Source organism: Mesoplodon densirostris, chromosome 2, assembly GCF_025265405.1.
Source record: "Mesoplodon densirostris isolate mMesDen1 chromosome 2, mMesDen1 primary haplotype, whole genome shotgun sequence".
In the NCBI taxonomy this organism is placed as follows: domain Eukaryota; kingdom Metazoa; phylum Chordata; class Mammalia; order Artiodactyla; family Ziphiidae; genus Mesoplodon; species Mesoplodon densirostris.
Genome location: NC_082662.1, coordinates 57,851,385 through 57,875,524, shown reverse-complemented (window position 1 = coordinate 57,875,524; position 24,140 = coordinate 57,851,385). Strand labels below are relative to the sequence as shown.

The window sequence follows — 24,140 nt, the reverse complement described above, 5'->3', positions numbered from 1 at the left end:
CCTACTCCTTTCTCCCTGGGACAACCCTTCACATATCTGAAATACTCTCCCTTTCCATCAACTTTTCTATTTTCCAGGTTGAAAACATACCCAATCTGTGATAATTTTATGTCACAACTTGATTGGACTAAGAGATGCCCAAAGAGCTGGTAAAACATTATTTCTGGATGTGTCTGTGAGGGTGTTTCTGGAAGAGATCAGCATTTGAATCAGTAGACCTAGTAGAGGTTCACCCTCACCAAAGTGGGCTGGCATCATCCAACCTGTTGAGGGTCCAAATAGAACAAAAAGGCAAAGGAAGGGAGAATTCTCTTTGTCTTCTTGAGCTGGGACCTCCATCTTCTCCCTGTTCTTGGACATCGGAGCTCTTGGCTTTTAGACCTACACCAGTGGCCCCCTTGGTTCTCAGGGCTTCAAACATGGACTAAATGTTACCACTGGCTTTCCTGGTTCTCCATCTTGCAGGAGGCAGATTGTGGGACTTCTAGGCCTCCAGAATCACTTGAGCCAATTCCTATAATACATCTCCTCTTACATATGTATCTCTACACATATCCTGTCAGTTCTGTTTCTCTGGAGAACCCTGACTACTACACAATCCCTTCAGTTCTTCCTCATCTGATGTTCCATTTTAAGAGACATCATCATTCAGTGGACTTCCTCTTAACAGACTCCAGTTTTAAAACAACAGCCTTAAATGTGCTGCCCAGATGTGAAATGCAAGATATAAGATGTGCTCTGACCAAACTAGAGAGGAAATATCATCTTCCTTAGAACACTATGCTTTTATGATCATAACCCCAGGCTAAACTAGTTTAAATGCAAGCTAAATCACACCATAAGCTCTCATTGATCTTTCTATCCACTAAAACTGTTAGTTCTTTTTCAAATGATGTGTTAAGTTAATAGACAAATACACTTAATCTTTTAGAACCAGAATTCAGGACTTTATATTTATCCTGTGTTTAATTTCACATTGGTAGTTTCTATTAAATGACCAATCTGAGAAAACTGATAAGCTTGCCTCCACATTTTCAAAGCTGTCAATAAAAGGGCAACCTTTTCCTGGGAGGATGCTGATCCATTAGTCACCTATCTTTGGAAGCAATATTCAGCCAATATCTGTCTAAATGTATAAAAATTTAGCCCAAATTTCTCCATCTTGAATATAAGAAATGGGGAAATATCTCGCAGGAATCCAATAAACTATCTCTGCTAATCTATTAGTCTTGTTCCGAAAGTTCAGTTGGTTTGATATGTGTGTTCATAATGAATCGATGTGGACTCCTTTTTTCTAAGAGTTTAAAATCATCTGTGCACAAATTGTGTTAGAATTTCGCCTTGAATTGCCATCAGGCTCACCAGCCTGTAACTTTCCAGGATCAACCTCCTCCATCTTTTGGAAAACAATCTCCTCTCCTTGCTTGACTGGCACTCTTCTTCCTGTTTCCTCATATTGCATAAGGAACCCCTAATTGCTTTTCCAAGTGCTTTTAGTATTCTGTCACATAATTTAAGTCTAGAGAGTGGATTATTTTTAAGTACTGTGACGCTCTTTTACTATCTCCCTACCTCTCAGCTTTGTCTTAATTATCAGTGTTACTCCCTTTCTAGCTTGACATCTGTTCCCCCGATGAAGGAGCAGAATAAAGGACTTAAGATTATACCGTGTGCCTCCAGCATTTGTTGTTGTCCTTATTCCAAGGGCAGTTTTTTTTAAAAAGACATTTTTCTCAATCTTAATTCTTTTTAGAATTTAGTCTTCCTGACACTCTTTTAACAGGTTCATGGCTCTTAGATATGTGTTCCCTCCTTTTATCAGCCATGCAGGTCTTTTTTAAAGTTTTCTTAGTTTTTTTAATTAAAAGATGAATATATGCTTATTTTTAATAAAACAGCAGTATATATAGGATAAAAATAAATGCTCCCACCTCCAGCTGCAATTCCACTTCCAAAGACTTGGTGCAGACTTCCAACTCATGCATGTCCTTTTTCAGTAAGCCTAGAGAGCAGGCTATGGGGTCTTCACTCTTTGTATGTCTCTTCTTTTTTCTTCTTCATTGGGTTTTTATTTGTTATGATTGTATCATTAGAACTGGGAGCCTCTGGTCTCTCTCGAGCCATCTTCTCTTACAAAGCTGCCAGACCTAGGCTCGCTGAACTTTTAGAAAGTTCTCGAGTGAAGAAAAAAATCACCAAAGTACCTAAAGCCTGCTTAGTCTCTAAAAATAATCTGTCCTTTATACAATCTGTTCTGTCTCTGAAAGGAAAACCCTTTGGCCTTTCACATTAAACTCCTACAAAACACCAAGTGTTCTTCTTTTATTACCAAGAATTTGGGGATGTGAGATGGAAAGAAGAAATAATCTCAGCTTTCATCCCTCTTTTAGCCAACTGGCTCTCAAGAAAGAGGGGGAAAATCATCAACTAATATTATAGAAAAAATACACCTTGAAGTTTATAGAAGCAGTGAATAGTTCTAGTATTTATGCTCAGGTTTCATTTGTGTGTTCATTTCTTCATATATCCAATCACTTATTCAAATCTTTCATACCTTGTGACTTTCTGTTTGAATAGAATAAAAAAAAAAATCCCACAAGGACTCAGAGGCAAAAAATATACAAATCGATTTTCACTGCAAAGTAAAGGAGCTGTTACAGTGGAGGATTACTGGACTGAATGTCAATATTATGACATAGTATGAGTGTGTTTCGTGTTTGGTAATTGCAATCATTGTTGCTTTTGTTGTGGTCATCCATTTACAATGCTTGGTGTCAGTTTATTTATCTCTTGTAAAAATAAAATACAGTGTTAAAAAAAAAGTCTTTCATACCTGGGATTCCAAAGTAAAAAAGGCACAGTTCTTGCCCACAGGATGCTCACAGTCTAGTGGGGAAACAGGCGGGCCACCAGATTATGATGATGCAGTATATTAAATGCTTAAATCCAAAGATGTTTAGATATATAGGTCGAATGTCCATATTGTCAAAAAAGATTTTACCTAAAGTTGAGTTTTAAACAATAGGCAAGAGCCCTCCAGAGGAAGGGTTGGGGAAAGGGATTCTAGGAAGTCAGTGGTCAGAAAAATCATCAGTCCCACTGGGAATTGCTATAAAATACAGTCAGTCTATGTGACTACTTATAAGGGCATAGATGTCTTTTTATTTCATTTTTATTCAAACATAAAGGTAAGAAAAGAATATTTCAGTGTGCTTATGTCACTTCTATTCACCCAAAACTCAATGGCATTTTTGCCTATGCACACACAGCTCTTGTTTCTATCTTTTTTATAATAGTTAGCACATTTCAGAGGCCCTGTATTATGTGGGTTGTATACATATCTGCTTCTCCCACTGGTATTCGAGCTTTAGGGCAAGAATAATAAGTTTTCCCCTCATTTTATATCCCTCACATCACCTAATTCCTAAGTGGGTTCTTAAGAGATGCTTATTCAACTTAAGCATTACCTGGTTCACCAGTCTGTGTAAGGTCATTTATATTTGACCAAACCAAACCAGCATGAATGATAGCCACAACAGCAACAAGAAAAGGTTACTCACCAAGCAATGGACAACACAGACGTTTTTGGGATTCTGTAGTAGCCAGTTGTACATATTCCGACACACAGCAAAGAGGTTGTGCAGACTGGGGGCCTGCCTGATGGGCCAACTGCATTCTGAGACCTAAAGGAAAACAGCAGAAGGAAATGAATTCGCCAAGCGACTTCCTCTCCATGGGCAGGTAGCACACCAAACGACTTCTGGAAGTGACACTACATTCTCTTTTAATACAGCAGAAAGAGTTAGGGACAGGGTCCAAACACAGAAAGAAGAGCTTAATCCTGCAATTTTTTTAATTTAAAAATTCTGTTTTGGTAAACATATTTTGAAATATTGGGTTGGCCAGAAAGTTCCTTCGAGTTTTTGTAAGCTCTTACGGAAAAACCCGAACGAACTTTTTGGCCAACCCAAAACATTTTAAATTAAACTAGATGATTTAACATACATATTTGGATTTTTAAAGGTTCCAATATTTGGATTTCAAAGGTTCAATGTTCCACTGAATTTAATTTCTATTTAGTATAAAATGTTTTGACCTGCCTACTAGATGCTTAATTATAGGATTACATTATAAATCCTGCACTATCCCTAATTTTATCCAAGATGATAAAAGTGAAAACACAAAAAAGTGCTGCTGAATAAGCCAAAGATAGGCTCTTTCAAGGGCCTTATTTCTTCCTCTTTTAATGAGGGAACCCACAACTCCATGGGGGCAACCTCTAACATTTTCATTCATCTAACACACATGTTCATTTTAACACTATGTTCCTAGAATTCTGCTTGGCTCTCATCTGTACAACAGTCATATAAGACAGCTACTAATATGATCTCTATTTTGCAGATAAGAAAACTGACTCTCAGAGGTTGTCTTGTCTAATGTCACACTGCTGGTCAGTACCAGCATTGCAACCCAGGTCGTCTGAGTATAAGTCACTTTGCTACAACAGTATACTGGTTGAGATTTCATTTGCCTCAAAATTCTAGGCATGAGCCTCAATCGATTAGGTATTTATTAATTTAACAGTAAGGAAAAACTTAGGCAAACTTCATGACCTCTCTAAGCCTTCCTCCATAAAATGTCATGAATGATACCTACCTACCTGCCTCATAGGGTTGTGGCTACAACATGAGAATGTATTTCAAGGGCTTAGCTCAGTATCTGACATACACAAAGTGATCAATTAATACTGGCTATCATTATTATTATTATTATTATTTTATCAGGTAACTGTCAGTGCAAAGCCCTAAGGTCAGATAGAGCTAGCTGTTTGGAAAAAATGAATGAAACCCTATATGGCAAAATCATAGACTGAAGGGTCAGATCATACCAGGCCTTGTTAAGAACTGAGAGAAGTATTTAAGAAGGAGAGTGACTCTCGCATTTTCCAAAGACCTCTCAAGGTCCAGTATGGAGAACAGATATAGATGACACAAGACAAAAGTCAGAGAGTACAGTCAGGTGGCTATATTAGGAATCTAAGTAAGAAATGATGGTGGCTTAGGCTGGATGAGTAGCAGTGGGACACACAAAGACTTGAGGGATTCAAAAAATAGAGAGGAAGTGGAATGCCTGTACAAGACTCAGGGATTGATCACAGGGTGGCAGGGCATGAGTGTGGAGGGGTATGTGGAGGGGGAGGAATCGAGAATGACTGCTAGGTTTCCAGCCTGAATGGCTGGATAAAAGGATGGCAGGTGCCATTGGCTGATACAGGGAATTCTGGAGAAAACAACAGGTTTTATACAGATGGTGTCATCAGAAAGTGCTCTGCAACACTAACACCATTGGTCTAAGAAAACTCAAACGTCCCAGATTCTTTACATTTAAGAGTAGGGAGAGAGAGGCAGGAATAATCTGTTTGGTTCATGCTTTTCTAGTAAACAGATAATAACTAGTCAAAATATAAGTGGGAAATTATCTGTGGTCTCTAGAGCTGACACCTGAAAGCAAACACATGGAGTTTCTCTCTCTCTGTGGCTGCCAAAAACCCCATTCTTTTTGGTTACTTTGTAACTTTTTTCCTACAAAATGATTGTGGGTAGTGTCAGGGGACCTTCCAGGTTATTAATTTTCCTAGACCTTTGAGAATGACAGGTATAGTTTATTAAACAAAGTAGATGAAATGCCTAACAAAGCTACCAAACAATCCAGGGTGACCCAGTATTGGGCCTCTGTCGATTGAAACTCCATAACAGCTTGCCCCTTTCACCCAACATGATTTGGGTGTATTTCTGGCCCATTCTTTATCCTCAGATAGATTCCCCATTGACAAGTTCTCAAGGAATGGAAATAATATATTGATTAAAAACAGAATAATTGGGAAGAAAAATTTTGCCATCAGAGGAATTGCAAAATGTACATTTATACAAGCTGCTTCCTGCCTGTGATGTTTTTCCTTCCCTTGGTAAATTTCTATTCATACTCCAAAGCGGAAGTTCAAGTGTTCTCTTGTCTCTGACAGTTCCTCTAACGCCCACAGGCAGAAGTGCTTAGTCATCTTAGTCATCTTTGTCCATTTTCATCTGTTATAGCTTTCACCAGTAGAGCAAAATGGTGAAGCCACAGTTGGGTTTTCACCTTAGCTTTACCACTTACTACCTGATTCACCTTAGACAAGTTGCTAATCTCTCCAAGCCTCAATTCTCTTGTGTGTAAAATAAAAATGGTGGTAAGAATTAAGGAGCACAACGTAAACACAGTAAGTGCCAGCTTATTGTATTCAAATTAACTGTTTATGTCTGTCTCCCCCTCTAGACACTAAGCTCCATGAGAAGAAAGACCATTTTTCATTTTTGTAACCCAAGTCCAGAGTCTGCGTGCTAGTCCAATGGCAGGCACTCAGTAGGTATTTTTTGAGTGAATCAATGAGTGAAAGAACGAAGGAATGAACCCTATTTGGCAATCTCTTCTTATAATAAGATTTGTCTTTGTCTACATGTAAAATATCTTGAGGAAGGAACCGATTTTGTTGTTTTTTTAGATTGCGACCATGTAAAAGTGTAGGAAATTTGTTTTCTCAGGCAGTAGTTTTAAACCTTTTAGAAACTGTATGTCACTTCTACAAACACTAAATGTCAATATCTATGAGTCTCAGCTAAAAGCTGGCTAAATTGTTCTTAGCACAATAGGCTAATTGTTCAGAATCATTAAACCAATCAAGTAAATAATATTAATTTAAAGTACTGCATAATTACATATTTACTTGATATATAATTATACTCCATTAAGCAAACATACAATTAGAATTTTTTAAAAGCATGTGCTCTGTATAAAGGGGAAAAACATTTAAGGCATAAACAAAATCAAAAAATTTTTTTTAACGAATTCAATCCCTGCAAGCGATTTTTGTAGCTCTGTGAGGTTCACAGCTTCATGCGATAAGCACAATCCTTGGGCAGGTGACACTTCACGATGCTGCCTCCAGTCTCTCTGAACCCCTCCCGGAGCTGTAGAGCATCAGAAAATGCCATATGGATTACAGGCTGCCATGATACCACCCAGTGGGAAAGGAGGCCAGAACAGCACCAGGGCTGGATGCCATTTGGTTTTCATCTTTCTGTCTCCCCGAGCATGAGAGGAGATGACAGAAGCATCCCATTTGCTGAGCATAAGAGCAGAAGGGGCTATGGAGAATCAGACTGAAGAGCCATATCCAGTGCCTTAAGAATCTGACACCAGTTTTGGAGGAAGGAGTACTTCAGGCAATAATTTATTTGGCATTTTATTATTATTAATGGTAATTATAGTTTCCACTTACTGAATGTTTACTCTAAGCCAGACATTGCTATCAAATGTATTCCTTACAGCAAACCTAAACAAAAAATTTCTATTTGTGAGATAGGAATCCTTATTGTTATCTCCATTTTATACGGGAGAAAACTGAGTTTTAGATGAGGTGAAGTAACTTACCCAAGAAGAGGAACAGCTGAGATACGAATCTAGGATAATTTTTAAAATTCAAAATTTGTGCATATTATATGAATTTCACCTCAATAAAAAATAATAATAAAAATTTGTATACTGTCTGATGATTATTAACTACAATTCCATCTGACATTTGTGAGACAGTTATGGGATCAAGTGATGGCTATTTTTTTACCAAAGTTAATAAGACATTCAATTTACTGAAGGCTGCAGAACTAGAATGTGGGGCTTCCTGGTCCTCTGACTCCTAGCCAGGGATATTTTTCTGCCCCATTATTTCCTGTCCTTACACTGATGCACAGTGGCAGAGGACAGATGAATATAATCTAGAAAGTCACTCTGCTATGGCCAACTCCCTTCACCAACCAGCAAACCAGAGCAGAAACAACTGGGAGCTATGGTGACCTCTTTGATGAATTCTGGAAGGAAAAATGAAAAAAAAAAATGTGACCTTCAAACAATCCTTTAAGAAACCCAAGTTGATCATATATTTTCCTGAAATTAAGTTCTTTGCAAAGAGGAAGAAATTCTACAAGATTGTGCAGTTTAGAAACAGTCGAAATAAAAGAAGATTCTAAAAGAACCAGCTGGGTTTATCTTTTCAATGCTACTAACTGGGCTCCTTCAGCATACCCCTTCCTGGTTAGACAGAGGAAGGAGGCTCAAAGTGGCATTGGAATAGCATTATCAGAATGTAAGAACTTTAGGGCAGGCTAGACTTGGTGGCCATTCATCTGCTCTTCCATTTATTGCCAACAGCAACACCAAGAAATGTGTAAGACAGTAGTTCCTGACATTCTAGGGCAGAGCTATAAAACCTTCTGTGCAGAAATGGAACCAGTGCACACACACATACACACGGAGTAAATGGCTACAGTGTTTACTTGGGGGATGATGAACAAGGTTTGGGTATAGATACTGGTGATGGTTACAGAATATTGTGAGTGAATTTAATGCTGCTGAAATTGTACACTTACAAATGCTTAAAATGGTATGTTTATGTTATGTGTATTTTACCACAATAAAGAAAAAATAGGAGTGAAAACAGATGGTTAAACTCTCTGAAGCCCATGCATGGATCAAAATATACAGTGGAACCATGTCTTTTAAACTCAGATTCAGAACATCTGGCTTAGATGATGCATCTCATTGGTCTACAGGACTTCACTGTCAACATCAGGACGTTTATTTCCTCAAGGTAGATACTGGCTAAGAAGAGTCAAAACACTGACATTCAATATCTCCTCTGCAGTCCTGAATAGGTATGCTAGCACTCTGAATGAAGGGCTATCTGCCATGTTTTGTTTTGAGTCAAATCCTCTGCTAAAATTGAAACTAAAGACAGAGTCCTATTTTAACATTCTGTTACATATGCAAATACTAAGGAATTGTTACTTAATTATTTCATATGATTTCTGTCAACCCATGTGGTTTCTAAGCCTAAAAGTGAATCAAAATACAGAATGATGCCCCTCAGCAAAGTAAAATCTTCCTGGAAATAGCCTATCTCTGTCACCACCGTCTTTATCTTCAAACATATGTCACATAATAAAAAGGTAAAATGACTGAGTTCAGGGTTCAAGGCATAGAGATATAGACACAGCTGGACTCCTGTGAGTCTATAAATAAAACCAGTCTTGTGTTTAGTCTTTTCCAACAGTGGTATTTATAGAAGCCTTGGCCATCTACATTTATTAAAATAAGATTTAACTGCAGTCCTAGCACTCCACTGGTCTGGAAGGAGAAGAAAATGATTTCGGGCCTCAAGGACTGGAAGATGAGAACCAAGAACACTTTTCTAAGTCATGCAACAGTGGGATGCAAATCAATTTGCGGCGTTAGTGCTGGGAAGAGAAAGGACTAGGAACTTGAAAAGAGATGTAGCCACATCAAAAACAGAGCTAAGATGAAAAATACTAAGGCTGTGGGACTGTCCTTCTAAGATGCAACTGTGGGTTGAGGGAGCTAGGTCAGAGGGTCCTCTTCCAGTCCGCAGAGTTCTGGGACTATCTATAAAGGGCTAAAGGTGCAGTGCAATCCTGCATTTTAGGGGAAAGAATTGGAAAAGCCTTGTGGTATGTGGAAATCCTAGCCTTAGCAAAATTTGGCGAACAAAGAAGGGGTGGGGGTGTGGCCTGCGTGGCCTTTCAGGGAGTGGGAGCAGCTCATGCAAAGAGACGGTGCGTCTCCCCTGGTGGGAGCATGGTTCTCAGGCAGCAGAGAAAAGTGAAAGATGAGCTAGAGAGGCACAGAAGCCAGATCATGCGGAGCCTGGTAAGACAAAGACTACGGTTTGCATGGAGAAGTAATAACCCCACCGCTTTCACCTAGACAAGACTCATGCGTCAAGGTCCAGCTCTCACTGCTGTCTCCCTTTACTGAACTCCCTCAGTAGGTACTGTAAATATTATTGTCTTTAGAACGTTCTGACTTCTCTCTCCAACTAGGCTTAAGTGCCTTGAGAATAAGAATCAAGCGTTTTTTAGTTAATTAATTATTTTATTTTTGGCTGCGTTGGGTCTTTGTTGCTGTGCACTGGCTTTCTCTAGCTGTGGCGAGCAGGGTCTACTCTTTGTTGCGGTGCGCAGGTTTCTCATTGCGGTGGCTTCTCTTGTTGCAGAGCATAGGCTCTAGGCGTGCAGGCTTCAGTAGATGCAGCACGTGGGCTTCAGCAGTTGCGGCACGTGGGCTCTAGGGCACGTGGGCTTCAGTAGCTGTGGTGCGTGTGATCAGTAGTTGTGGCTTGCGGGCTACAGAGTGCAGCCTCAGTAGTTGCGATGCACGGGCTTAGTTGTTCCAGGGCATGTGGGATCTTCCCAGACCAGCGATCGAACCCGTGTCCCCACTGGCAGGTGGATTCTTAACCACTGCGCCACCAAGGAAGTCCCAAGAATCAAATTTTTATTTGATATCTATGTGTTCAACAATTCTTGGCACATTCAATCTTCTGAGAGACATTTCTTAGCCATGCCAGGCACCGTTCCAAGTAGCAAATAAAATAAATGTGTTCCCTGCTCTTCTAGGGCAAATGAGAGTAGTCTGGGGCAGATGTTCCATATGCAATTCCTGGTTTCTTTGGTAAGACTGTTAAGTCTGGTCACAAAATATGTAGTTACACTAATTGATGCCTTTCTTTAAATATCTTTATAAAAGAGCTTGCTTTTATAAATCATATATACATATAAGAGATACCTTAATATGCATGAATGCTTCTATAATGATATTACATCTTTATTTACTTCCAGAGGGAAAATTTTTCAGATTATCACAAATATTTCAAGATTAAATAAAATTTCTATGAAATATTATACAGGATGTTCCATGGTCCTTCAGTTATAAAAATGATGGCACTATGTGTATCACTGAGTCACTTTGCTGTAGAGCAGAGATCAGCACAGCACTGTAAATCAACTACGCTTCAATAAAAAACAAATCAGAAGAAAGAAAGAAAGAAAGAAAATGATGGCACTGAGTCTCCAAACAAGAAAAAATCAATTCAAAACATTTGCATCTGAATTAGAAATAAAATAGCTATCCAGGGCTTCCCTGGTGGCACAGTGGTTGAGAGTCCGCCTGCCGATGCATGGGACACGGGTTCGTGCCCCGGTCTGGGAAGATCCCACATGCTGCGGAGCAGTTGGGCCCATAAGCCATGGCCGCTGAGCCTGCGCGTCCGGAGCCTGTGCTCCGCAATGGGAGAGGCCGCCAGAAAAAAAAAAAAGCTACCCACATTTTTGTTGGATGCTAATTCACTTGCTCTGAATTATGTGATAGATGGAATAAGAGGTGGAAGGGCAGTTAACTACAGGGAATATTAAAGAGCTGCATTTGAAATCTCCGTTATAGAATGGAAATTTGGACGAAAGCACTTTAGAATGGTTTTATCAGTGCTTCTCAGAGAGTGGCTCACAGGGCAACAGTAGAAGTAGCACCCAGGAAGTTGTTAGCAATGCAGATTCTCACCACACCCTTCTGCTGAACCAGAAATGCTAGGCCCAGGTGTTTAACAAGCCCTCTAGGACATTCTGATGTACACTAAAGCTTGAGAACCACTGGGTTACCTCTTGCCTATTTTGGAAACACTCTGGGAAAAGAGAATCCTTCACAAAATTCTCCCTTATCTTACTGAACATTAGGGCAGGAAGTGGTCTAAGAGAGCATACAGACTCTCTTCTAGTTTTTACTGATCAGGAAACTGACGCCCAGAGATTATTAATGGCAACTAAAATTTGGAGCAAAATGTGTTCTGGCATCAAATCTGAGATCCCTAATACACAGTACACACAACCAGCTATCATTTTGCATAGTTGAAATGAAGTTTCACTTTTAAAGGGTCCAATGTGTAAAACCCCTTTCTATTTATTAATAAATCCAGATGTAGCTGAAGAACCAATCATATCTAAAGGCTAAGTCAAGATTTTTGAAAATGTTCCTGAGAGAGAGAAAGCCTGATTTTAGTGAGTAAATCAAGAATTCAGTGGCCAGAAATATCAAGCTTAACATCAGATTCAAACCAAAGCCAGCTCTCATAGTTCCTTAACTAGACTGAAACTAGAACTATTTCTCTGCCTAGTTCTAAAAGCTCCTTAAGAGGATAATCCAGGTTTCCAGGTAACACTGTCAGCCCAAAGTAATGGCTAAGACACATGCCTGTGGTCTTGGGCAAGTTACCTTACCTCTCTGTGCCTCAGTTTCTCCATCTACTTCAGAGGACCGTTGAGAGAATTAATGAGATATTGCATGTAAAGTTCCTGGCACACTGTAAATGCTCTAAAAATGTTGCTGCTGCTCTCACTGCTATAAATATTAGCAATAGTATCATCAAACCTACAGTGTGGACTGTTTATGTGCTATACCTCACTTATGAAACACATACCTTTACCAAATGTCAGAAAGCTATATACTGGTGTGTCTCTACTGGTTTAGCCACACTGCCTCATCGTGATGCCAAAGCAGCAATAAGGAAGGGTGAAAGGCATCATTAGTGCTCCAGCATAAGAGTCTCCAACTGCCCTACGTAGCAGTCAATCTCCACTGAGCCGCATAGCAACGTGCCCTAACAACTGAGCAACCAGCCACAGCTGATTTGAAGCCCTCAATTAGATGGTATCTTATTGACAGAGAAACTTTCCTACAAATATCCTCACCCAAAGAAAAGCTTCAGAATATCTCATAACAGCCTAATAAAAATTTTGTGGATAGAGAAGTGTCCATAGTATATAGTTTTTCAGCTCCATGTGCCTAAAGGCAAAGGCTTTGAGGATAGCTCTTAAGGGGGAAAATACCCTCTTATGTCTTCAACCTTGTGATCAGGGCTAAAATTCCTTACCCTGCTATGAAACTTGGCAGTTCGATAAGACTTGGGCGACAGATTGTACACCGTGTAGTGGTCAAGATGTCTGGAATCCAAAAAGCTTCGAATGTCATCAACCTGATTTCTGAATCCTATGTCAACACTGTCCAGAGGAAAGGACATCACTGGAGGAAGGGTCACACAGAAAAAAAAATAGGTTAAACAGGTCCGCTGTCACGATAGGCAGCCACTGAAAGCTGAGCTATTGGGCAGTTAATACACACGAGAAACTTACCAATAATTCTGGAGGTAACATAAGTGAAGTCTAAATCTCCCTTCGTGTAGCTAAAAGCAAGACAGAAAAGGGCACTCATTAAAATGATCCAAATGTCCCAAGATTTCTCTCTCTCAATCACTTGCACATCATGACCTGGGACATTTCCATCCAGTAGCTATATTCTGACTTCCCTTCAGGCCTTCCCCCTAACAAGTAAGCACTTTTGATAGAAGACAGCCCACACCCTCAGGAGCACACACCTACCACTCCAAACAGGGCATGCAGCTAGGGGGTAGGGGAGGAAGTGATGGAGAAAGAACAAAGGACCCTTTTTTTTTTGCCTACCAGGTGCTAGCTGGGGATTGAAGGTAAAGGATACAATTACTGTTGAAAAAAATTAAAATGTTGATTAATATGTTGGACTTCACGTTTGAATTTCTGATTTAAAACCACATATTTTAACTTAAAGTGACCCTAGAACTTTCTAATTCCTAAGAATAAAAAAAGAATTCATATGGCCTGCTTGTAAAAGTTTCACACAGTAGAAGGGTAGAAACTTCTCCCAGTAAATAAATTTTAAAGGGCTATTAAGATACGAAAACAAAATTCTGTTTTGATTACAATCCATAAGTATTGCTTATTTGGATTGCATGTGCATTATTATCTCATTTAATTCTCAAACCACCTGAAGACATAAATCTTACCAGGGTATCAAAGTAAAGCTCAGAGAGGTTAATTAATTTGCCTTAGAAAAAAAAAATTTGCCTTAGGTTAACAAGGGCAGATACTGCATTAGAATTCAGGATGCTGGATTCAAAAGCCAGGGATGTCAATCACTATCCTCTAACGTACCAAGAGGCCGAGTCCTCCCAGCCTATGCCTGTAGCTTCTGAAGGACTCAACTTTGTGGCTTCAATGGCATTCCTAGTCAATCAGATCCCATGCAGTTGCATCACAAAATTGACAGTGCTTGAGCCAAACAAGCAGTTGGCAGGTAAGCAGATCCTTTCGGGGCACGGAGTCCATAAACTTAATGGGGAAGGATGCACATACCTGGTAACAGATTGTATAACTCTGGAAGACGTGTCTTTGAGGGTGTCTTTCAAGTTGTCCTTTAGGTTACTAAACAGCCTCCCTGCACCTCCTTTCACCATGTCAAAGAGACCTCCCCCATAGCTGGGCTCCATGTCTGGAGACGAGGCACCTGCCAGTGAAAATCAGAAAAAGAGGTAATAGCACAGACTACACAGGAAACCAATCCCTCTTTGTTCCTGAAACATAGGCAGACCGTCTTTGGGAGTCTGGGACAGATATTCCTGCAAGTTATGTCATGCTTCCAGAACTTACTGACTCTGGGTTACAGACAGCAGTGCTGCTGGTCCTCAGAGGAGACCAAGGAAAGCCCCTCACCAAGTTCCAGAACAGAAACCTCCAGAGCTACACATCCAATACTGTAACCACACATGCCAACTGAGCACTGGAAATGTGGCTAGTCTAACTTGAGACGGTGCTGTGAGTATCAAAGTGTCAAAGTGCAAAAAATGTAAAATATCTCATACACTTTTTTTTACAATGATTACATTTAAAATGATAATATTTTGGATATACTGAATTAAATAGATTATGCTATTAAATTAATTTCACCTATTCTTTTTTACTTTTTTAACGTGGAGACTAGAAAAATTTAAATTGTATATGTGGCCTGCATTATACTTCTTTCAGGCAGTGCTGAGGAAGAGCAGCGGTCAGCTGAGAAGTGAGTCCAGGGGCCTCCTCTGGCCTTCGATGGAGTTAACTGTGTTAGAAGACTCCTTCTATGGCTATTTCGAAAAGTAATACTTCACTTCCATCCTGGGAAAGTATTTTCTGAAGGGCCCTTATAACAGCTTTTAAGCTTGAGTACGCATAGTGGTCCCTGGTGTTATTTGTCAAGTGTCAGGTTCTCCTCCCTGACAGTTTCATAAAATTGTACTTTCTGGCTCTTTGTGACTGGCTCTAGTCCAGAGTCTCTCAACCTTGGAACTATTGACCTCGGGGCCGAATACTTCTTTGCTATATGTGTGTTGTGGTGGCTGGTGGGGGGGAGGGGGTGGATTGTCCTGTGCATTGTAGGGCGTTTAGCAGCATCCGTGACCTCTGGTGACTAGGTAGCATCCCCCCCCTTCTCCGGCTATGACAGCCAGAATGTCCCTAGATGTTGGCAAAATTAGACCTGTTTGAAAACCAGCACTCTCGTTTATAATATGTGAGTGGAAATGTTGTGTGTCTCTCTCAGTCTGGAGCATTTAACTGTTAGCGTGAGATTATCCATAGTTCTCATTCCCATATATTTTCTCTCTCTCTCTCTCTCTCTCTCTCTCTCCATAGCAACCCGCAAGGTCTGAGATTGTGGCTACTCTATCCAGGACTCCTGGCTCCCAGAGTAAAGAGCTTGTGGCAGAGCTCTCAGCTGACCCTTGATGAATATGTACCATGAATGAGAAATAACCCTTTATTATTAGAAGCTACCCCATTCCCATTTTAGGACTGTTCATTACCATAACATAACTTAGCTTATAAAGATTGATACAGGAAGGAAGTAGGAATCTGTGTAGAGGAAGCTAATGTAAACAACAGCCAGGTAGGCTGTACAGACTAGCAGTCAAGAGCGTGAGTCACTCTTACCTGGGTTCTGGCAGGAAGAAAGAGTCCTGACTGTGAAACAGGGTTTAAAAATAGTGCCTACTTCATAGGGAAACATAAAATGAGTGTATCTTAAGCACAGTACCTACTACATTTAGGGGTTAATAGATTGCAGCTCTACTATTATTATGCCACACCCTGAAATTCCTATGTTGATGATATTTTTTAATCTTTGTTCACTTATCAACTCTTTGATGACAAAGGGCAAGAATGACATCTCTTCTTTTTAGAAAACTGCAGTATTTGTTCTATACTTCAAAATATGTTAGGAGGATAGATCCCTGGATCTCAGGTACAGTAGAACACAGGAACTTATTTAGCTTACAAGAGCAAACCTCTGTAACTTTGACTCTGTTGCTGAATAAGCTTCCTTCCGTGCTTTCCTCAGGACAAGGGGGGTGCGTATCTATGTTCCAACCGGATCAGTTATTTTAAGTGACAGGTACATGCATGCATGTGGACAATGGTTAAATGTGCTTGTGGAAAGTCTGGAGAGAAAATTTAAAAACAAACTAATGAAGATGGATCTCATGTTAAGTGTTCTTACAAAACAAAACCAGAAAAAAAAAAAAAAAAAAACAAGCCACACAAAAAACGTTTTGGACGTTGTGGTGATAGTATGATGAGTATATGCATATGTCTAAACTCATCAAGATGTATACATTAAATGTGTGTGATTTTTATATACCAATTATACCTCAATAAAGCTAAAAAATTAATTGCAGAAAAAGAAAAGTTGGAGGAGGAATTTGTAGATTAAAATGTCTTAAAAGATAAATCAATAAAGTATAATGCATGGAACTTAATCTAAAGAAAGTATAAGAAGTTAATGACATTTATGGGCAATTGGAATTTGAACAATTAACTGGGTATTTGATGTTAAGGATTTATTGTTAATTTTAGGTGTACTAATTATACTGTAGTTATGTTACATATAGTCTTTATCTTTTAGAATACTGAAACATTTATACATTTTAAAAAACTGCAATGTTTAACATTTAAAAAAATAAACAGAATAATAAAAAATACTCATGTAATTAGAAACTGAATTGCTAACGCTTGTATAGCACTTACTATTTGCTAGATATTATTCTAAACATTTTACCTATGCTCACTCATTTCACCCTCACAGCATACCTATGAGGTAGATAATATTATTTTTCCATTTTATACATCAAAAAACTGAGGCACAGAGGTTAAGTAACTTGTCTAAGGGTATACAGCTGGTAAGTCAAGGGCAGAGTTGGGATCTGGGCCCTATGCAACCTTTACAACCATATCTCTCTTTCTTCTCCTAATACTATCTTGAATTTAATATTTATATAATATTTTTAAATTTAATATTTATCATTCCAAATAATTTCTTTAAACTTTTATTTCACATGTAGGTATCCATAGGCAATACATTAATATTGTTTTTCACACTTTCAAACTATATATAAATGGCTTTCTGTTTGCAACTTTATTTTTTCCACGCATCATTATTTAAAATTCTTCTATGCTGATACCACATGTACCTTTAGCTTACTTAAAGTATGCATCCATTACCCCATAGATGGATACTAAGATTATTTCCTATAACAAACAAGAACACATTGGCTTGATTACATGTGAGAGATCTCGCTAGGTTACGCCTAGGAGTGGAAATCTGCTTGGAGATGGGATACACACATCTTCAAATTTCTAGATATTAACACATCATTTTCCAAAGTAGCTGTATCAGCTTAAACTCCCACTAGTAGTACATATGAGCTCCGTCACTCTACATTCTCCTTAACACTTGGTATTGTCAGACTTTAACATTTTTACCAATCTGGTGAATGAGACAATATCTCCTCTTGGTCTTATTTGTGGTTTCCCCCAATTATTAGTAAGGTGAAGTATTTTTTTTTACATCTTTATGGGAGTATAATTGCTTTACAATGGTGTGTTAGTTTCTGCTTTATAGCAAAGTGAATCAGTTATACATATACATATGTTCCCATATCTCTTCCCTCTTGCATCTCCCTCCCTCCCACCCTCCCTATCCCACCCCTCTAGGTGGTCACAAAGCACCAGCTGATCTCCCCGTGCTATGCGGCTGCTTCCCACTAGCTATCTACCTTACGTTTGGTAGTATATATATGTCCATGCCACTCTCTCGCTTTGTCACAGCTTACCCTTCCCCCTCCCCATATCCTCAAGTCCATTCTCTAGTAGGTCTGTGTCTTTATTCCCATCTTACCCCTAGGTTCTTCATGACAATTTTTTTTCTTAGATTCCATATATATGTGTTAGCATACGGTATTTGTCTTTCTCTTTCTGACTTAGTAAGGTGAAGTATTTTTTATTGTGCTTACTGGGCAGGCAGCTGTTCTTTAAATCATACTTCACATATCTACTAAACTTCTATGAGCCGTTTAGATGTTCATACATATACCTATAAATACATGTTGACTGTTATGTACTTACACCCTGATCACAAGAGCTTTTGATGCCTAAGTCACCCTTAGGCATCTACTTGAAAACAAGGCTCTATTAGAAATTACAAAGAACAATCAATGCACGTGAATAAACAAATGAATAGACACATGGACAAACACTGATAATGTCTACCACTTACTGAGCTCTCCCATGCACCAGAAACCCCACTTGGACTTTTATGTTAGTACAATTTCATGTTCTGGGAAATAAGGAGGGTGTTTATTATCCCCATTTTATAGGTGAAGAAATGGAGGCTCAAAGAAGGGAAGCAACTCACCTAAGATCTCAGCTAACAAGCAGTAGAGCCAGGAATTCAAACTCAGGTCTGTACAATTCCCAAGCCTACACTGCGTCTCCATTCATGCTATTTCACAGCTCCATATTAGCCCACAATTCTCACAGCTGTAATCAGGACAATCCTTGCCTGCCTTACACACAACTGCCCCTCTCCTATCCCTTGCTCTCCTCCACCTCCCACATGTATTGCATTCATCTGGCTGCTCTCAGCAGCAGGTGTCCTCCCAACAAGCACTCTCATAAATCACTGCATCTGTCAGACCAACCAAGCCAATCTCATTATGCAGGCAGCCAAGCCTCTGTCGCCCACACTGCTTAGCAGCCCTAAATAATTGCCAGGAGCTTGTCTGAAGAGCAGCTCCACAGACCAGGGCTACAGCTACAGATTTGAGAATGTTCTCACTTGTGTTGTTTCCCTATGACATAGGGCATATTATTTCCCTTTAAACACATCCACATATAAAAATCTGTATTGTGTTTTCATTTTAAATACAGCAAGGATAGAGCAACATATGCTTATAACTCCTCATTTCCATCCCGAGCCTGAACACCCTTCTGATACATTATTGTTCTAAGAGATGACACCAAACTGATTATCCAGACCTCTCTCTGACTCTCAATTTCATGCTGGAACAGCACTGCAAGGCACCAACCTATTTAAAGATATAAATATCCTTGATTATCTAAAAATCAGACTCTCACCATCACTCAGGCTGCATGCTCTATTCATTAGAGCCTTGGAACCCTGCAGAAACCAGAGCCATTTGCCAGGGTTACAAAGTCTGCAACCTCCATAGACCCAACTTATATGTCAAACTAGCCAGGACACAAAAAAGAGAAGAGGGGCACTATCTGATTTTGCCCTAACGGTTCTTTTAGGTGGGTGTTCTGACTCACCTTAATGAGCTACATAATGTCAGAAGCACAGATTCTCAAAAGGATACTAGAGCCTCAGCTTGCTGAGAGAAACGGCAGAAAGACTTCAAAAAATGACACAACAAAGAGGGAAACAGTGCAGAGAGTGATATGCAGAAGAAAAACAATGACTAGTAGATCAGGGGTCGACAAACTACAGCCCATGGGCCAAATCCAGCCTGCTGCCTATTTTTATATAGTCTGTGAAATAAGAATGGCTTTCATGTTTTTAAATGATTGAAAAAAGTCAAAAGAAGAATAATGGGGCTTCCCTGGTGGCACAGTGTTTGAGAGTCCTCCTGCCGATGCAGGGGACACGGGTTCGTGCCCTGGTCTGGGAGGATCCCACATGCCGCGGAGCGGCTGGGCCCGTGAGCCATGGCCGCTGGGCCTGCGTGTCCGGAGCCTGTGCTCCGCAATGGGAGAGGCCACAACAGTGAGAGGCCCGCGTACCACACAAAAAAACAAACAAACAAACAAAAAGAAGCATGTTTAACAAAGTGAAAACTACATGAAGGTCAAATTTCAATGTCTATAAGTAAAGTTTTACTAGAATACAACTATACTCATTCATGTACATATTGTCTATGGCTTCTTTCACGTTACAATGGCCAAGTTGAATAGTTGTGACAGAGACCTTTAGACAGAGTCTAAAGTACTTACTATCTGGCCCTTTACAGAAGTTTTCTAATCCTTGCACTAGATGGTTGAAAGATTTCGCATTCATAGGAATCCAAATCTTGCCACCTCTGACACTTTCCTAAATGCTTTGGCTAAAATGGCACCTAGTGCTAAGAACATACCCTGTACTTATAAAGGGTCTTTGGGGATTTGAAGCTCTAGGAAGGTGGGAGTGGGGAGGCCAGAGTTGAGACAGCCTGAGAATGCCACCCAAGGAGAAAGCGTCCAGGTCTGTGACGCTAAGGCTCCAGGTAGAAGCTTGTTCTGTGATTCTTGTCATTTTAAAATCTAAGCCCACCAAAAATAAGCACCAGAGAACTGCACTCTGCCCCCTGTGTCATTTCTAAGCATGTAATAAACAAGTTTTTCTTGGAATGCCTAATGTTTAGGAAACTAGAAACAGCATCTTATCTCTCCCAAGTCATGGGAACTCACCATGGATATGACTTGACCTGTTCTCACTCACAGAGTCACATAAAATTTGTATCTCCTGGGAGAGAATCTGTTTCCCACTGGACTGTTAGTTAGCTGTTTGCTCATTTACTTATATTAAGCTTCAGTCTAAAAAATATTTGAAATGATTCGATTGTTGTTTGAAATTAAAAATATATATTTTTAAGAAGACCAGCAAAATGTTAAGGATGGTCTTAACTGCCTTAATGTAAATAGAAATATAAGAAAAGTACATGTGGCTACTTTTCATAAACATCTTATTGATTTGTTAGCTGTGAACAAAACACCATGAGAAGCATTGTGAAAGAAGAAGGAAGATGTTGACAAAAGCCTTGCCTTGGAAAGTCCATAATGCACCGTGGTCGTTCCCCACATATGCTCCCACTGCTTATACAATATATATGCTCATGGCACCCTAGGCTGCATACAATTTCACTTGGTAACCTCTAAGAAAGGATGCTCCCCCATAAAGTACTGTCATCAAAAGAAAAAGAAGGTATGTAAATATTTATCCAAAAAGATGTTCATTGAGGTACTGCTTACAACGGCAAGAGATGATAAAGGATGTATAATTGATTACCTCTAACAGTGTAATTAGCTATTAGCTATTAAATTAGCTATTAAAATCACTTTGTAGAAGAATACAGATGCTCACAACAAAAGGCTAAATGAAAGATAAAAAGCATACAAACATGCACAGTACAATCTAATTTTTGCAAAAGAAAAATATTTGAGTTTAGAGAAAGAATTCAGATGATTTAATAAAAATAAAATAAAAATAACAGCAATTCAAACTTACTGAATGCCTACCATGTATCAGGTACCAATCTAAATTCTTTATAGGTAGTATTTAATCTTCACAGCCACCCTGTGAAGGAGATACCATTGCTCTCTCCATTTTCCACATGCGGAAACTGAAGCAAAGACACATCAGTGACTTGCCCCAGGTCCCACAGTTACTAAGCCAGGATTTGTACCCAGGCAGGCTGGCTGCTCCAGAGTCCAGGCTCTTAGCTGGTACATTTTCAAAATAATTACAGCAATAATATGTAAGTGGGAGAATGATAAGTGCTTTTTTGTTGTTGGATTGTCATTTCTAAGCTTTCTGTAATTTACATTCATTAGGTTTATAATTAAAAATATGTTATGTAAAATAAAGACAACAGCCAAGTGATATGCCATTAAAATTCAATCTGTCCTCCCTCAATAGATGTAGAGACCTCCCTTCTCTGTACATAAGTCATCATAGTTCACAGCCACAACAGTTTCTCAGCCCAGCCTGAGATGTAGGCAAATGTTGCCCATAAGACCTTGAGTAGCTCTATGTGGATCTTTAACTCCAAGCAGGCTGGGAACCTGCCAGGAACACCTTTTCAGTACTTGACTTTTTCTAAGACCTGAGACCCCTGCTTCATCGTGGTAGTAACTGCCTCAGCTCTGGTAAAATAATCCAGTACATTAAGAACAGGGAAAAGGGGGCAAAGGACTCTTGGCAACAATTAAAGTTCTTGGGACATCAGCCCACCTCAGTGAGTACTCTGGGTCTCCACAAAAACATGTCCACAGAGCATCAGCTTTCCCATTCCTGGGAAGTCTCTGTCATTCAGTTCTAGTAATTATGAGTTATTATTCCATAGTGTTCAGGATCAGCCTGTATGGGGGATAACTGATAATCTGAATTTTGGCATCATGATCTCCTCATATTCATGTTCTTTTTCACCAGCAAGGCATTTTCCTCTGCAGTTATTTAAGTGTCATAAAGCTACAAACGTCCATTCCTGGATTCTACCAAGTTGGCAATTGCAGGATAGAAATTCCCAAAACTAAAGGGACTTTGCAGAGATGTACCATTCGCCCCTATATTAGGAAAATACTATTTCTTCTCCACAACACTTGGCAGGGGACGAAGAACCAGTGTCATCACCACTGAAGGCTTCATCATCCTTGTTTCTAGCAGATTTTCCAGATCTTGGCTTCCCACAATTCAAGAAATGGATAACATGGGGATAACAACTAGATATATCATGGAAAAGCCCACTACCTTGGCTTCTAAAATCAAAGACTTCTTATACCTCATTCCCAATTCATCCCATTTCAGGGAAGCTTAGAGAAAACAGGATGGACTTTGAGGAGACAGGTCTTAGACTGGAGACTTCGTTTTTTCACTTAAAATCTGTGTGAACCTAAGCATGATATTTAACTCCTTTAAGGCTGCTTCCCCCTTTATAAATTGGAACAAGTTAAGAAAAAAAAACTTTTCTACATGTCAAAAGGTGTTAAAAGGATCAAACAAGATCATGTATGTCAACGTGATTTTTAAGTAGTAAGATTTTCTAAAACAGTCAGGAATTTTTATTTTAATTCTTAGAAATTCAGCTCTCATGTAAATGAGTCGTTGTGTTATATTAAAGATAACAATTTCACAGAAAAAAACTTTAAGTGAAAAAATTGACACTCCCTATGCCAAACAAGAGGCTAGGTGTGGGACAAAGCCTCCACAGTCAAATTATGGGGTTTAAGTCAAAATATGGGGTACAGATTCAACTTTTGCTACCAGCTAGATATATAGCGTAGCAAAGTTAAGTAACTGATCAAGGTCTTGATATCCTTATCTTTAAATTGGAAGCTTCAATAGAATCTCACATAGGATTGCAGTGAGGATTATATAAGTCAAAGTTTTATAACCTCTTAGCACAGTGCCTGGTGTGTTGTGCACACTTAATAAATGATAGCTACAAGGTGGCTCTGGGGAATGAAAAGAATAAAGCCATGAAAATGCTGTCTCCAGCAGAGTTAGGCAGCCTCAGCAAAAAAAAAAAAAAAAAAAAAAAGGCCATGCTGTTCAGTTTCAGAGTTGATGAAGACAGACAATAGGGACGTGTGCGACAAGGACAGGATCTCTTTCTGGAGCTTCCGTTGCAGCACATGTAAATTCTTCACTTCTGATAGTTCAGAATCACGAGTGTTTAACAGAGGTGAACCTCTTTATAGCTTTGGGGTTTCCTCTTCCCATCTTGAAGTGAGCTGGTACCTAATATGGGGAACGATTATGTGCTCTTTGCACGACTAATATTCAGGTTCACACAGATTCATGGATACTGGCTTCTGAAATACTGAAATAGTTCTGTACTATTTGGCACATAGTATGAGCTACAAAAACTACAAGTCACTTGATGACATTGCATAGCGGTGGCCCAAGACATGGACCAGTCTGGCAGCCGCTCAACAGACCCTGGGGGCAGAGGCCTGGGTGTGTGCTGCATCCACCAGCAGCTCCAAAGGAACTCAGCACCACTGGCAGGTGCAGGCCACAAAGCAGGTGGTGCCAATGGTTCTGGCTTTGAGGGTCCAAACCACGAAGGACCCTCAAAGTGTATCACAGCCCTGACAAGTCAGTAACACACTCAGTCCTTCTTGAGCTGGAATAAGGTGACGGGCCCTCTGAGAGAGTCAACTTAACAGGGATGTTGCTGGAAGGATCTGATGCCATTCCCTACATCAAACCATCACTTGGAAATGGGGATCATTTAGCTAGCGACAAGGATACTCTAGAGAATGTCCCAACTCAACAAAAAAAGAGGGACATTAGCATGA

The 24,140-nt window shown here is 39.6% G+C and overlaps 1 protein-coding gene across 1 annotated transcript in view; it reads right to left on the bottom strand.

Annotated features, from left to right (window-relative positions):
• The window catches only part of DNAJC6 (DnaJ heat shock protein family (Hsp40) member C6), a 94,505-nt gene that overhangs the window by 32,258 nt on the left and 38,107 nt on the right, over window positions 1–24,140 (bottom strand). Inside the window, exons 2-5 of the mRNA XM_060084356.1 lie at window positions 14,109–14,259; window positions 13,074–13,123; window positions 12,815–12,963; window positions 3,561–3,683 (exon numbers count right to left, since the gene is read on the bottom strand). Coding sequence (XP_059940339.1) covers window positions 3,561–3,683; window positions 12,815–12,963; window positions 13,074–13,123; window positions 14,109–14,259 — 473 coding nt within the window. The remainder of the gene's footprint in view (window positions 1–3,560; window positions 3,684–12,814; window positions 12,964–13,073; window positions 13,124–14,108; window positions 14,260–24,140) is intronic.